The sequence below is a fragment of the Etheostoma spectabile genome, chromosome 6, assembly GCF_008692095.1.
Source record: "Etheostoma spectabile isolate EspeVRDwgs_2016 chromosome 6, UIUC_Espe_1.0, whole genome shotgun sequence".
Taxonomy (NCBI): Eukaryota; Metazoa; Chordata; class Actinopteri; order Perciformes; family Percidae; genus Etheostoma; species Etheostoma spectabile.
Window position 1 is genome coordinate 14,673,594 of NC_045738.1, and position 14,546 is coordinate 14,688,139.

At 39.4% G+C, this 14,546-nt stretch overlaps 1 protein-coding gene across 3 annotated transcripts in view; it reads right to left on the minus strand.

Annotated features, from left to right (window-relative positions):
• The window catches only part of myom3 (myomesin 3), a 60,706-nt gene that overhangs the window by 43,304 nt on the left and 2,856 nt on the right, over nucleotides 1-14,546 (minus strand). For all 3 annotated transcript variants that reach the window (XR_004332260.1, XM_032517414.1, XM_032517415.1), the window contains exons 2-5: nucleotides 14,477-14,546; nucleotides 10,983-11,087; nucleotides 1,801-1,954; nucleotides 236-393 (exon numbers count right to left, since the gene is read on the minus strand). The exon at nucleotides 14,477-14,546 is cut by the window's right edge and continues 54 nt beyond it. Coding sequence is in view for 2 of the 3 variants with exons in the window: in XM_032517414.1 (XP_032373305.1) it covers nucleotides 236-393; nucleotides 1,801-1,954; nucleotides 10,983-11,087; nucleotides 14,477-14,546 (487 nt within the window). In the remaining variant the exon portion in view is untranslated. The remainder of the gene's footprint in view (nucleotides 1-235; nucleotides 394-1,800; nucleotides 1,955-10,982; nucleotides 11,088-14,476) is intronic.

Here is a 14,546-nt window from a genome sequence, read left to right on the forward strand (position 1 = left end):
GCACATTCCAAGCAGAACCATAAATCAAGGTTCATTCAGTGTTCCCTGAAAGCAATAACTTTGGGCCAAGAGACTTTCTCTGCTCTAATCCACTCCAACCAAGTGAGAAACTTAATGAAAATGACACCAGTGTGCATTGCGACCCAAGCAAGGGATTTTAATAGAAACTGCTTGAAAATGAACCACTGTAGGCCAATGGAGGCCAAACAAATGCAGCAGAGTAGGAAGTTCTTACCATGTGACCTTTGGGGGTGGACAGCCCTGGACGATACAAGAGAGTGTGACCGTCATGCCCTCCCAGACAGTGTGAGCCCTCAGGGGGATTGGGAAGTCTGGGGCCTTCTGACTCAGACGCTCCAGGTACTTCAAGTGGGCAGATGCCTTCTTTTCTGCCTGGAGCACAGACAGAGCCATAATAATGATAAATAGATGTTGAGAGAGGAAAAGTAATTTGCTGATATTTGATGTATCTCTTAAAGCTTTAGGGCTAATTAAGACTATCAGCTCCACAAAACTCTCTGTATTTCAGTATGACTATGTTCAGAAGATGTGTCGTCCAACGACTTTCACGTGCAGAAGCTCAAGTGAACGTAATCACCTCTTCTGAAGCGTTCATCATGTTTTATTTTTATTTTTAAATCCTCCGTGTCCTCCTTGGCTACTTGCGTGGAGGAGGGGTGGGGGGCGGGGCTGTGAGCGATCATGGAAGGCTTGTATCACAGAGACAACTGTTTTTTCACTGCTTAAATATTCTCATGGGGGCAACAGAAACTACGCAATAGAGCTTAAAGTAAACTTTATTTTCTTTAGCAAACGTTCAAGTGCTTCACAAGTCACTCAAACATAATGAGAGAAACAAATAAACTCAGGAAAGACAAAAATGAAAATAGAAAAATACCCTGGATAATGCAATGCTGGAGGAGAAACATCTTAGTAAACAAGAAGTGAAAATATATATATTTAGATGCCAACAAATAACACTGACATTTTTGTCTCTTATATATCACAGTTGATTAAACTAGGTTGCTGATGTAAGCTTGTTTTCCACGGGGCTGTATATTTCATTTTTTTTTGCATCCGTCCTGCAGCCCATCTCAAAGTAATTGCAGACACTTGCTTTGTATGTATTTCAATTAGTGCAGGCAAATGTCAAAATATCCATTGTGTTCTAGTTTTATTAAAGATATAAAATAAACAACCTGGAAGATTTTAATTGACGTGTTTACATGTATGCAAATAACTAGACATGTTAAATATTTGTAATTGCCGAACAGGATGAACTTTGTCCATAAAGTACCGGATATGTCACACATGATAAACCATACACAATAATGAGTGACTGTGACTATTTATCACCGAGACTTAACAGGGTTTTTAATGCACATAGGAATTTTGGCACCCCCCAAAGAGGATTTAGCCACGCAAGGCCAAAGAAAACTAACCAGTGCCACAATGATAACAATTGTGAATAAAAACATCAATTTGTATTTATTTTACCAAACAACAAGCAGAACATATAAACGTGAACATGATCTCAGTTTTATCATCCAGACTCAGGCTGTGTTGCGCTGTCTTGGGGATTTTTACGGTAGGATTTAAATATTAATAGTATATATAATATAATAGACATTTTTGCATGTCAAATTATCCGAAATTACAGGAATATGCATAGATTTTTGTAAAATGAGGTAACAGAATCATTGCCTTTTATTGTACACGAGACAATCATCCCCCCCTTCCAGTTAATCCTCTTGTGTCATCATTATGTTGACAAAGCTGAGACCAAAACTTTACTCTCACCTGCTTGCGAATGGCCAATTTATCAACGCGCATGCGTAACAAATGCTGGTTCCTGATCACGTCCAGCTCCACCTTTTCAGCCTCATTCCCAAACATGGTCCACTGATCTCGGTGATACTCTTCCTCAGCATCCAGAGTTTCATTTAGGATTTCCCTGGTGGAACATAATACAACACTTTTAACATATTTAAGACTATTTTTTGTTTTTTTCTGTTTTGTGTAAATATAATTAGCTAATAAGGCTGTTGAATGTAGATGCAAGACACACAAATTGCAGACTTGTTGCAAACTTTCAAGATAATTCCGACCACCATTAGAGGAGGTGACTAGTAGATCAATTCAGACAATGGTTCGAACACAAGGGTCATTCTCTGAGAGAAACATAAAAACAATTTTACATTGATTTCTTTTGGCGCGTAAATGTTTCTTTCTGTCCCAGTCCATTTGCAGATAAGTGCTAGTTTTATGATATTTGGCAGTTTGTCGTTTAAAAGGCTCAGTGATGAGGTCGTTTTTTCTGCTCCATTTAAACCTACGTGTCATTTAACATGAGCACCGTATTCTCCCATGTTCAAAAGTTTTGAAGAGTTGGTCTTTTTATGAGTGGAATACCAAGCCCTGCTGCCACTGTTGATTCACATCACTGTGATGAGATGCGGTGCTGGTACTCTAAAAATCCCTCACATCATGATGTGTGTTTCTGCAGGACTCCTTCAGGTGTGGAAAGATCAAATTGTTGCAGTGGCACTGCCACTGTGATATCCTTGACTTCCCTTTCATCAAGTTGTTTTTCATGGAGATGGCAGGTGGTTTCTATGGTCTATTCACTCAGAAGAAACAAATGTTTTCTTTCTTTGTGTGGGCAGCAAGTAGGCAGAGTAAGTGGGGTGGCTGTTAGAACTGATCTATGGCGTTTGAAACACAGCTCATTGTAAAGATGGTCATCTAAACCATAAGGCTCTCTGGTGGTCTATAATAAAACATGGCACACAAAGTAAGGGAATTTGTTTTTGGTAGATTATTCCTCTGTGATAACAATGCTTTTTGGAAATAAATCTTCAAATGGTGCCCCATTTTGTAAGGAACATGCATTTGTGGGATGAGCAGCAGAGCTAAGTATGTGGCTTGTGCCCATGAAAAATTTGCCAAATTTTCTTGGCCAATGCCAAACAGCTTATTCTGCCACTGACGTGTTTGGTGGATTGGATGACTGAAGTTTGAAGGAACAAGACATATTGGCAATTTAACAATTTATTCATTTCACAAACATGAGCCTCAGTAGCTTGTGAAAGAACCATACACAGCCAGAACAGCCTGGCGCATCCTCCTCATAATGGTCACCAGCCTGGTCATACACTGCTGTGGGACAGCATCCCATTCTTCAACCAGCATTAGACACTTACTGACTGTAGCTGTACTTACAGTAGTAGGGCTCACGCTCACAGGTCCGGCCAATGAGGCACCTGATTGGCAGGACCAGGGGGTACCAGAAGCTCAAAACAAGTGTCAATAGCAACAGCAAAATAAGCTGTTTGGCAAAAGCAGAGAAGATTTGGCAAATTTTTCATTGGTGCAACCCACATACTCAGCGCTGCTGCTCATCCCACAAATGCATATTCCTTACAAATGGAGCACCATTTGCAAGGGAACTAAACAGGCTTTCCAGTGGTATAGGATTTATTGCCAAGAAAGCATTGTTACCACAGAGAAATAATCTACCAAACACAAATGTTGTTACTTTTTGTGCTAAGTCTAAATGCAAATGTGTACGGCATGTTGTAGTTGTGAATATATGTACATAGCACCACACATCTCTTGTGTACATGCAGTTCATCCATATGTATAGAATTATATGCACTCCCAACACGCACAATCCTAAATGTCAACTCCCTATAAATGCAGCATTTTAACACTCCTCTCCTCTGATCGCCAGAGGGGTGTGTATCCTGAACCATCTTTTCATTGGCAGTCCCCAGGGCTTAATTATTTGAACATGTACTTCACACACACACACACACACACACAACAAACACTTTTCTGAGCTTTGATGGCCACTAGAGCATGGATAGCCCTACAAATGCTTGTGATAATTCAGTGAAATGCACAAACGGCATGAATAAATACACAAATAAATTTATGCATGTATAGACGCATACGCAGAAGTGCGTGCGCACAATCACACTCCCAGGTGCTCTGAAACATGGTTTTGACTTTTACTGCCACAGGCTCGTTTAGTAAAGTGTGAGCCTGTCAATGTTTTTATTCTCTGTAGGGTCAGAGATTTTAAGCCTTAAGAGAATAAACCACTGGAAAACATCAAGTCAGTGGGTAAGAGAGGTTTTATGGCTTAATTATTGCTCCAAATGGAAATTTTAATATTGCTTATTGGTGCAAACACCTCCTGCCAAGACAAACCAAGCATGCATGAGCCTGCTGCATAATTTACATGTTACCCACAAGGAGAAGATAGTAGAGGAACCATTACGTGAGTCACATTGTAATGTGCAGTTGGAGCCACACTTGCCAAGACACAAAGATTAAGCACATTCATTTCCACACAAATCAAATGTCATGCTTCTCTATCTCAGGCCCTTCCAGAAATAGTGTGCCAATCCGCGAGAGCTTTTAACCTCATCCGTCCGTCCGTCCTTCCTCTTTTATACTGCGAGTAGTCACTCATTTCCAGCATTACTAGATGTTAAACCTCCACCCTAAAATTCTTCCATCCACACCCTGTTTGTTTCGGCGCTTCAAAGGGGGATGAGATTGGTGAACTGAGGTTCGATGGAGCAATTGCGCTTCAGAGGGAATCAACCTTGCTAGTTGAAGGGCTGTAAGGTGTAAAAATCTGAAGGTGAAACAAGACCCGATGAATTAGACCTTAGCACATTAGCGGATAGGATAGACACTCAGTGATGAAATGGAGGGATGTGGTGGTGGCATAAGAGAGGGCATCTAATGAGATAGAAAGTTGGCAGGGCCACATCACTGCAGCTGATGCTTATTACTGCCGGATGTCTTTTGTCTTTCAAGAGGGTGTAATTGCACCCCTATGACTCCCCCCCCCCCCCCCCCCCCCCCCCCCCCCCCCCCCCCCCCCCCCCTTCACTCTCTCCCTTGGAAACTGTCTTCTAGTGTTACGCATCTCCTCCTTCAGTTGTCAGTTTGACCTCTGTCCTTCCATCTATTTACTATTGCCAACCAAAGCTTCCTTTCATGGCTTAAAGGAAAACATATCTGTTATCTTTAGCATTGACGAAGAAGTCAACATACATTAGAGATGTCAAATCCTTTTTCACTCAACAAGACTCTAATCAATTTCTGGATGGATTAGACAGGCTGCCACTATGTCCAAATGTAAAAGCGATGGTGAGTCACTACGTCACTACGAGACTACGTGACCCAGTCAGGTCAAGGCACCCCTACAGTAGGAAAAGGGATTTTGGTAAAACAAATCCTGTCAGAGGCTAGAATCCCCTCACTTCCTGTTCTTAGTGACCTAAGCATGCCTTTTTGGGGATTTATGTTTAGATATATGACATCCTCTCCATGACAGATGAACAGTAATCCCATCCTCCCAACATGATCATAATACGCTTAAAAAATAAAAGATGGCTATGTACTGTAACTGTAACTGCAACACTAATAGGCAAATGTGCATTGTCAATTTCATCCACTATAAGTTCTGATTTTGCCACTGACTGACATTATGGAAATAATCCCTACTTTTTGGTAACACTTTACATGAAGGTTATCTACATAAGAGTGACATGACAGTCATGGCACATGAACCCTAACCATAACTTGTCATAACACTGAATGACATTTAGTGTAAAAAAAAAAGCGTTCTGTCAAACGTTTATGACTTGTTTATGTTTATGACATTGTTTCATGTCACTCTTATGTAGATTCCTTCAAGATACCTCTTTACTCATTCCAGATCACTGTTGCTAAACCCACCAGAATCCATGTAAATGGAAACATTGACCATGTAAACCATATAAACATTGATTTTTAGCGTGTGGAGCCAACATATTTTCACATGTAAATCAGTAAACTGTGTTTATTTCAACCAAAACTAGAGTGTGATTGTGAACACAAAAAGATTAACCAAAGCTGTTTTTTGTTTTGTTTTTTCTGTTGACTTTGAAGTGTATATTACGATGATAAAATTACTGTTTATTTACATGGAGTCTCATAGCTTTAGTGATAGCATCTTCGCTGATGTTTTTATGTTCATAAAAAAGATTTTACTCTTCAACAAAAGGGCCAACTTCCCTTAAAATCCTTTCCATAATGTTGTCAACCACGTAATCTGAGCCTGTCAGCAAGCACTTTTGTGGGCCTCAATTCAAGGTGCGCAATTGCCCATTACCTCTCATTTGCGTGTTTAGCTGCTGTCAACTGCAGTGATCTTGTTTAATTCTCGATCAATGTCAAAGATTGTTTTTCCATCAGTTGCTTAGACACATAAACATGAAAATAGGGTCCAGGTTGAAAAACCCAGATATTAACCCTTCAAAGACTTTCTGTACTGGGTAGGAAATTATGTCCAGCTTCCTCTCACATGCTGACTACTTTCTAGTGTTTGGTAATCTTTGAGTCAACCTGTTACTTCTGTGGGTAATAAAGAATTACTAATAGGGGTGATACGATACGATCTCCATATCCACGTTTTGACTTTTGATATTAAGGTCACGATTTGATAACCTTTTTCAATTAAAAAAAAAAAAAAAAAATCATGTTTTTTTTGTGGCGCATTTGCCTTGGACAAGCCACCAAGGCATTTTGGAGTCCGTTGGAACCCCTATGCATTACCTTTTTGTTGATTCTCTCTCACTCATGGGGTAGCCAAAATGTTGCCACACTGGTGACTTTAGGGTAGCAGGAGAATTTTTAGTTTCTCTATCATCTCTGACTCAGGCAGTGGTCATGGTGTCTGGAATAATCAAGCTGCAGGCTACCAGTAAGATAGCATTACCCTGTGTATTTAGCTGCATGCTACCAACCAGGGGGCTGTTCCACAAAAGCAGAATTTATAAATTCAGGATAACAGATGAAGCAAGGCTTTACCTAGTCTAATCTGTGCAGCCTGGCTTGGTGCGTTTCACGAAGGCCAAGCCAGGCAGAGGAGGAGTGACTAGGTTAGCCAGGCTGAAGTAGTTTGGATAGATGCACATTCACAGCTTTTTTTAACAGACGACAAGTTGTATAAAAGATTTACTGTTGCTAAAATGGAGAATACGCTTTGCTTATACTTTATACAGATTGAGCAGCAGCTGATCGTGGAAGTATAACGTAAAACACCTTATTTGTAAAAGTCCAACCCGGCCGCTGTAACGAAAGCAAGAGAAGGCATAGAAGATGAACCGACTAATGCGGAAGTAGCCTAAAAATCTACATAATCCTACCATTCAAGGCTTAGGCTACTAACTGTTTGCACAAATTAGCCGTTGTACTCTTTGCCTTAAAAATGAGCGGAAGATAATGTTACACAGGAAATTTTTCATGAAGATCAATTTTCTACAGCACTAGAATATGATGCGTAATATCTCTCTCACTGGGTTTCTCCCTTTCTCTCATGGGCTAAAATATAAATTACCTAAGTCATTAACTGCCACTGCTCGCTTTTAATGCGAAATGTAGAACTTTTAATTTTTGCATATTACAAGTGACTCATTGAACGGTTTCAGTTAAGAGAAGTAGTTCATAAATGTATATTTAGTTGGACCACTGTTATCTGCAGCGCTTTTTCTCACGTTTAAAATTTTTTTTTTAATACATAACAGAGGCAGATTTTCCTTTTTATATATTATATGCTTTGCTCCCTCGTGTGTATGAACCTAGAAAAAAAAGACACTGAAGAAATTAGACTCTAAAATCTAGAAACTAAAGATAATTAAGTGATAAATGTCATGCACTTTGTAAACATGAATGTAACAGAGTTATGTTATTTCCCTCCAGCAATCTATTAGGTCAAAAACCATTGGGGTGTCCTCCCTGTTATATGGCCACTGGTCCAGTGAACTAAGTTTATAATTTGGGAGGATCGTACAATTAGGATATGTTCTTAAAATTGCACAATCCTCCCAAATTATAGTTGTATACAAAGAAATGAATCCACTAAAATAATTTAAGGTGCAATAGTCCACTATGGATACAATCAAATATATCACTTTATGTATTGCCCTTATTAACGGACTTAATTAAAACACATCTGGCAACTTTATCAGCCTTTTCTAATTATCTCAACAATTGCCATAATATATTCATCAAACAAGAATATGAACAGCAGTCTCCATACAGCAATATAACAGTAACATTGTCATATGAATAATTATAAATAATAATGGTCTTTACTTTAAATAATAACAGTACTTAAATGATCAGCAAATGAACCTGTTGCATTTTACTGCAGGCTGATAATAACGTAAAACCATTGCTGAGTGAAAGGAAAAGCCTCCAGATTAATAAATCCTGTCTGTTAGCCTGGTCAGGAACAGGCTAGCTACTCAGAATAAATCTCCATGGTAACATAGGTGCCTCTGCTTTTGTGAAACCCAATCGAGGCTAAATTGAGCCAGGATTACAAAAACAAATCCAGGTTTAATCCCTTATCTTGGTTTTGTGAAATAGCCCTATACACTTTTTCTATTGTTTTTTGATCAGTTTTTGACATTTGAGAAACTAGAACTAGAAAATGTATGGCTTTTTTTGCTCGATGAATGACCTAACGATAAATAGATTTTAGAAATAGTTGCAGATTGATTTTCTGTCTATCCATTAATCCATTAAATCCATTTCAGTAGGATGTGAGGCTCCTTCCTCTTCTCCATCAATACAAAAATACAAATACAAAGGTTCCACTGAATGCTGAATGGTTATGGCTTATTGTCTTCAAGGCATCCGTGAGAAAGCAAATAATGGGAGAAGTCCCCATTGGGCCTGTTACAGACAGATGAGAGTGAAGAAATAGCCCTGATTCTGATTTATCAAGACTTTCTGTTGGCATAAGAGCCTAACTTACCAGTGAATCTTGACCCGCTCCACTTTCTCAAATAAAGTGAAAAGAGAGGATGTGGTGGTGATTGATGGAGAGGCAGAATTTTCTAACAAGCACACATCCAGGAAGGAAGGAAGTCCTCTGGAGCAGAGTGGAGGCTTACAGTCCTTTTTTTTTTTTTTTTTTTTTTTTTTTTTTTTTTTTTTTTTTGGTACAGCGTGAGAAGAGGAAACTCGTCCGCAGTTACCCACAAATTATCCCCATCCAAAATGAAAAAAAAAAGTGCCTAAGCTGAGAGCTGCAGATGGAGGCTTTTAGAAATAAGGCCGCAACTAACGATTATTTTCATTATCAATTAATCTGTAGCTACAGAGAGAGACTACCTGAATTTGCTCCATGCAATGATTTGTTTTTTTAAACATTGGTTATTAGTTTTGAGACTAAATTTGCTGCTAAATTTTCAGTAGGGTTGTACAGCTCATCTCTTGTATTTATTAAATACAATTGGCTCTTAAGTATACCAATTTGTAACCTATGAATGAATAACTGTTACCCATATTTGAGAGTTATGTGCTAGAAATGTCTTAAGCAGATCCTAAGGATCAATGGGCATATTTTAAAGGATTGGTATCTGCTGAAATTTAGTTCAAATCAAATGCAGATCCTTTTGTTTGCTGTACTCAATTTTGTACGCCTCAACCTGTGCTATTATTTCTGCTACATTGTAAATATAAGTATTTGATCGGACTCAGTATTGCCAGATACCCTACGTCAAAGAACCCCAAAAATGTTGTTGGGGCATTCCTCTTGGGGTTGGGGTATCTGCTTGACTCTCCTTGACTATACTTGCCTTTCTTGGTATCAATGACAAAAAGTCCCTGGTACCTTCTAACAAGTAATTTTTTTTTTTTTTTTGTATCAGTAATTTTTTAGTACCAAGTGAGCTGAGGCGATACCAAAAGTTGACTTGAAAACCTGCAGACTACTGATTGGTAAGAGAGAATTGTCACTTATCACCGCGTCGTCTTCATTGCTAGCGACAGACTGGGGTGTCCTGAACATAGACCGTATAAGAAATGGACAATATGACGCCATTGTTTTCAATGGACACCAGTGAAGTCTATTTGAAGCATTTTTCCGTTGATGGCTGAGCGTTACTGCGCAGCCTCCAACTGAGCTTGAAGACGTAGATGTGACTGGAGCAATTTGTCTGAAAGTGGTAAGTCTTCTGGTAGATGTGCCAAAATCATTCTGAATCTTGCAGAGCCGGAGAGCATAGGTATATGCAGAGATGGGGAGTATGTAGTACAAATACTTTGTTACTGTGTGTGTTTGTGGTGTTGTGTGTTTGTGTGGTGTGTGCGGTGCGTTTGCTGCCGTATGTCATGGAGAAACACCATTAGTCTGGAGGGTGGCAGTCTTAATTTCATTGACGAAAACCATGATGAAACATTTTTGTTAATGACCTTTTTGACTGACAATGACAGTCACCTTTTCGTCACCTTCCACCTTCACTTTGTCACTCTATCTCAAACGAACGCATATGTTTTGCCGGTGCTGCAATGCTCAGTCAATCTCTGTCTCTGTCCTCAGTCCTGACAATTGTAATACTATAATGCATAAAGTTTACCATTTGCATGGTGGGTTCGGGTGGTTAATTAGCACAGATTTTTGAATTTTGGGCATTTACAGATTGTCTTCCATAACGGGCTGATTGGGTGCGACTGACTAATCAGCACAATCACAACAAAGCTGCATTTTTAATCATTTAACCACTGTTTTACATCCAATAATAACAAAAACACTACCTCCTTAGCAGAGGTAAAATAGCTGACAAAATTAACTGGTTATAAGATGAGAAAACGTTTTTACTCAAATCATCGACTAAAACTGAAATAAATGTTGTTTTTTTTAAAATGACTAAAATTTAACTAAAACTTATGAGCATTTTGTCTCAAGATTGAATCTAAAATAGCTGCCAAAATGAACACTGACCCTCAAGAATTAATTGATTTTCCAAAAGATCCATTATATTGAAATATAGATTGATATTGTGATATATAATTACATACAACCCAGTAGAGGTTTTTATCCATATCATCCACCTCTAACATATTACATACATTTTAATGATGATCAACAAAATGGCCATATTATTTAGCTGGATCTTATGTCTCACCATGTCCTGTGGCGGGGGAAGTTGTCCATGTTCAGGATCTCCTTGACAGACATCAGGTCAGCAGGGATGTTGGGATGGATATTGGAGTAGGAGGCTTCCTCATCACTATTACATTCAGAGAACGTGGGGGGGGGAACAAAACCTGATTAACACAAGATATTCTGCATATCATCAAATGACACAGGTGAAAGATCAAAAAAAGATACTTATCCTCGTCATCCTTCACAGTTATTTATTCTGTTGTTAGAAGGATTGAGTGTTCTTATTAGCATGCCTATTCATTTAATCACGGTCTACGGCACATTATCCTATCAAGATCATCAGACTATATTCTGCTCTGCCACTAGAAAGCAGCAGTGGTTCTCCTATTCTCTGAACAGCTGAGGTGGCCCTACATCAGAGAGCTCCGGTTGATGTAGGCAAACATATAAACCTGCTTTCATTTATTCAAGCACTCCAGGGATTCAGTTTAAAACTGGCAACTGTTATCTTATCTCCAGACTAAAAAACGGCTTTAATGGATATTTTTTGTGTGCTCTCTTCCTGTTGTGAAGAACAAGCAAGGTAAACATTGACAAACCAAAGTCAAACAGAACATGAACGGCAAAGAAGTGAGAATCCATGAAAGACAGACCCCACTTTAAAATACAATGTCAATATAGTATTAGTAAAGTCACACTAATACCCTCTGCTATCTATGCAGCTCAGGGGTAAGCCACCAAATGTAGTTCATTGTGTGGCACAGCAGATTTGTCACTGTTCAGTATAAACACACTAGTGTTTTCTGACATATTACAAGGGAATTTGCAGATTCAGATGTGAATGTATTGTAATTTCAACCATCTTTTCTTGACAAACAAGAGATGAGAGAGAGACATCAGTTACAATGGCAGCGGTTTTGTGTTACACAGCTGTTACTTCCATGTCTTATCAGGTTGATCCATTCCCTCCCATGCTTTGGGTTTAAAGCCTAATCTACTCCGTGCATAAACCTTTTTTCTCTTAAGTGCGTGAGAAATGTTATGGCCATCATCAGCTGCTTCTGCTCTGTTGGGGTTTCCTTTTCACTCACTGGTGTACAAAAAACAAATGCTATTGTCTACATGGAGCTTATATAATCAGGAGGAACAGGACTGCTGATGTGCACACATTTGCAATTGCTGACAATGTGTTGTTTATGAGCCAAAGGCTTTTGGATCTGAGCCAATAGATTGTTCATGCTACAATGGCAATTGTAATTGTTTGGGCATCATAGCATGCAATTATCTGCAATGTTCAGTTTTTAATCCACAATGTGTCTGTGGCAATTGGTGGTAAAGCTGAACATGATGAACCAACACAGAGCAGTCACTGGACAGTGAAGCGATCTAAATCAGAAGCGCTGACAGGTGCTGTGTCTTTCTGTAGGACCTTTTAAATTAGTGTATGCTTGGCTATGGTAAAAGACACTAACACACAGACAATAGGCACCCATGTGTAAGCCTACACTAAAGCATGAGCTCTCCATTTGAAGCACCAACAATAACCTGAGCTGACCTTTTTCTATGTGCACCCCCATAAACAGGAGAGGGGCATTTGTTATCAGCGACAAGGTCACTTGAGGGAATGAAAGGTATTTTCTGTAACAAGAGAGGCATTCATTTTTGCTCTCCCTTAATCCACAGATGACTGTTGCTCTTTTAAGAAGAGTAATTACAACTACAGTGTGAGGATATTTTAACTTTGAATGCATTCCTTGTTATTCACATGTTATAGGATCTATATTTACTCCATGATAAATATAGACATGACTCCAACGTTGAAGTGAAGTACACTGCTGTACAACAAAGCTCCATGGAAAAGAATAAATAAAAGTTGGTGTGCCAGAACTGTGTTAACCCAGGTGTTTATTACACAACCCCCAACTACTGTTGCTAACATCTAGCCTCAGGCATTACTTTCATCAAGCCATCCTACAAATGGCAATGCAAATTAGCTTGACTTCTCGTTTTTCTTTTGTTTGGAAGCTGGTGTATTTCCCCATTTCACGGTATTCAGGGGACAACTTCTGCTTTTGCCGTCTTATTTTTATCTTTCCCTTTGTTTAGGTTCCCTTTGGTGTTTCTGTGAGGCTCGGACCGTTGAATAATGTAATGCAAAGCCTACGGCTGGGCAGAATCGCTTAAGTACAGCGCACAGATATGTACACACTGGGACACAAACACTCACGGCGTGCATACAAACAGGAACATGCACATACTTGCACCCACGCATCAAGCAAACACTTGCCTAACTGATACTGCTGCTGTGTGCAGAAACATGGAAGTTGTACATGTGTTTATAGGCTTTCTCAAAATATTAACTACAGTAAAAACTAGAACTTCAAGCAGTTACAACGGGGTCCAAGCCTCCCCGCGTCAGTCGGCCCCAGCGACCAGAGGAGGGCACGAAAGCGGAACCCAAAGCGAAACGGTGGGGGGGCAAACGTCGGGAAATACGGAGAGGCGCACGTAACGTTACGGATTAATAGCACAATGACCACGAAAAACTCTGGGCTTCAAGCGCCCCCTAATTGCCTATCTTTACCAAATTTGGTACAGAGCCTCTAGGCGGCATGCCAAACATTTACCACAAGTTTGGTGTTGATAGCATTTACTGTGGCAGAGATATTGCAATTGCAAATTTCCCGTTTAAATGCATTGAGTGTTTTGACAAAACCAATAAATGTTGACTATAGCGCCCACCAATGGCCAATCTTTACCAAATCTGGGAGCATCAGGGAGGCATTTTGAGCAATTCCCTAAGGTTGTGTATTGATAACATTTAATTTGGTTGAGATATGATATATGCGTTTGGTAGCTCACTACAGAAAGTTTGTATGGTCGTCAAATGCGCACACATTACCGTAGCAAAATTCTTTTATACAACTTTTTGTCAGGTCCATCTGGAGATGCTACAAACCAGGTTTTGTGCAGACCCATTCCAATGATGGGACTTCTTTAGGACAACAATAGAGGTCTATTGCACAGAAGAATAACATGTATCAAGACTTAGATTACAAAGACAACACTCGTTGGATCCATTCATGGTTGGTTTAGGTCTTTTCATGGCAGTGGTTGACAGTTGGAAAATATAGAAAATCATCAGGCTTATCCTTTTAAAAGTAGCGCCCCTGGGACAAAATCTTACCAAATGGGGGTCCGTGGTCTAATTTGTGTCAGTTTTTGGTTCCTTGATGTGAAAAGGTTTGGGAAAGTAGTTAAACTATCTCCACTCAAGCAGCTGCAACAGAAAAAGCTGCTTATACATTGATGCATCAGTGTTAATAATTTGATAATGTCATAACGATATATCAGTCTCAGGAACAAAATAAGAACTTTTACTTTGATTATTCAAATACATTTTTGCTGATAATACTTGTATCTGTTATGTATTTCTGTTGTATTGGTAACTTCACCTAAGTAAATGGTGTGAAAACAGCTTGCACTACTGAAGTCGGGAGAGCATGTTTGCACCTGGAACTGAAGGTCTTCTTCTTGATCCGAGAGGACAATTGCATGCTGTGAGACATCTGGGACAACTGCT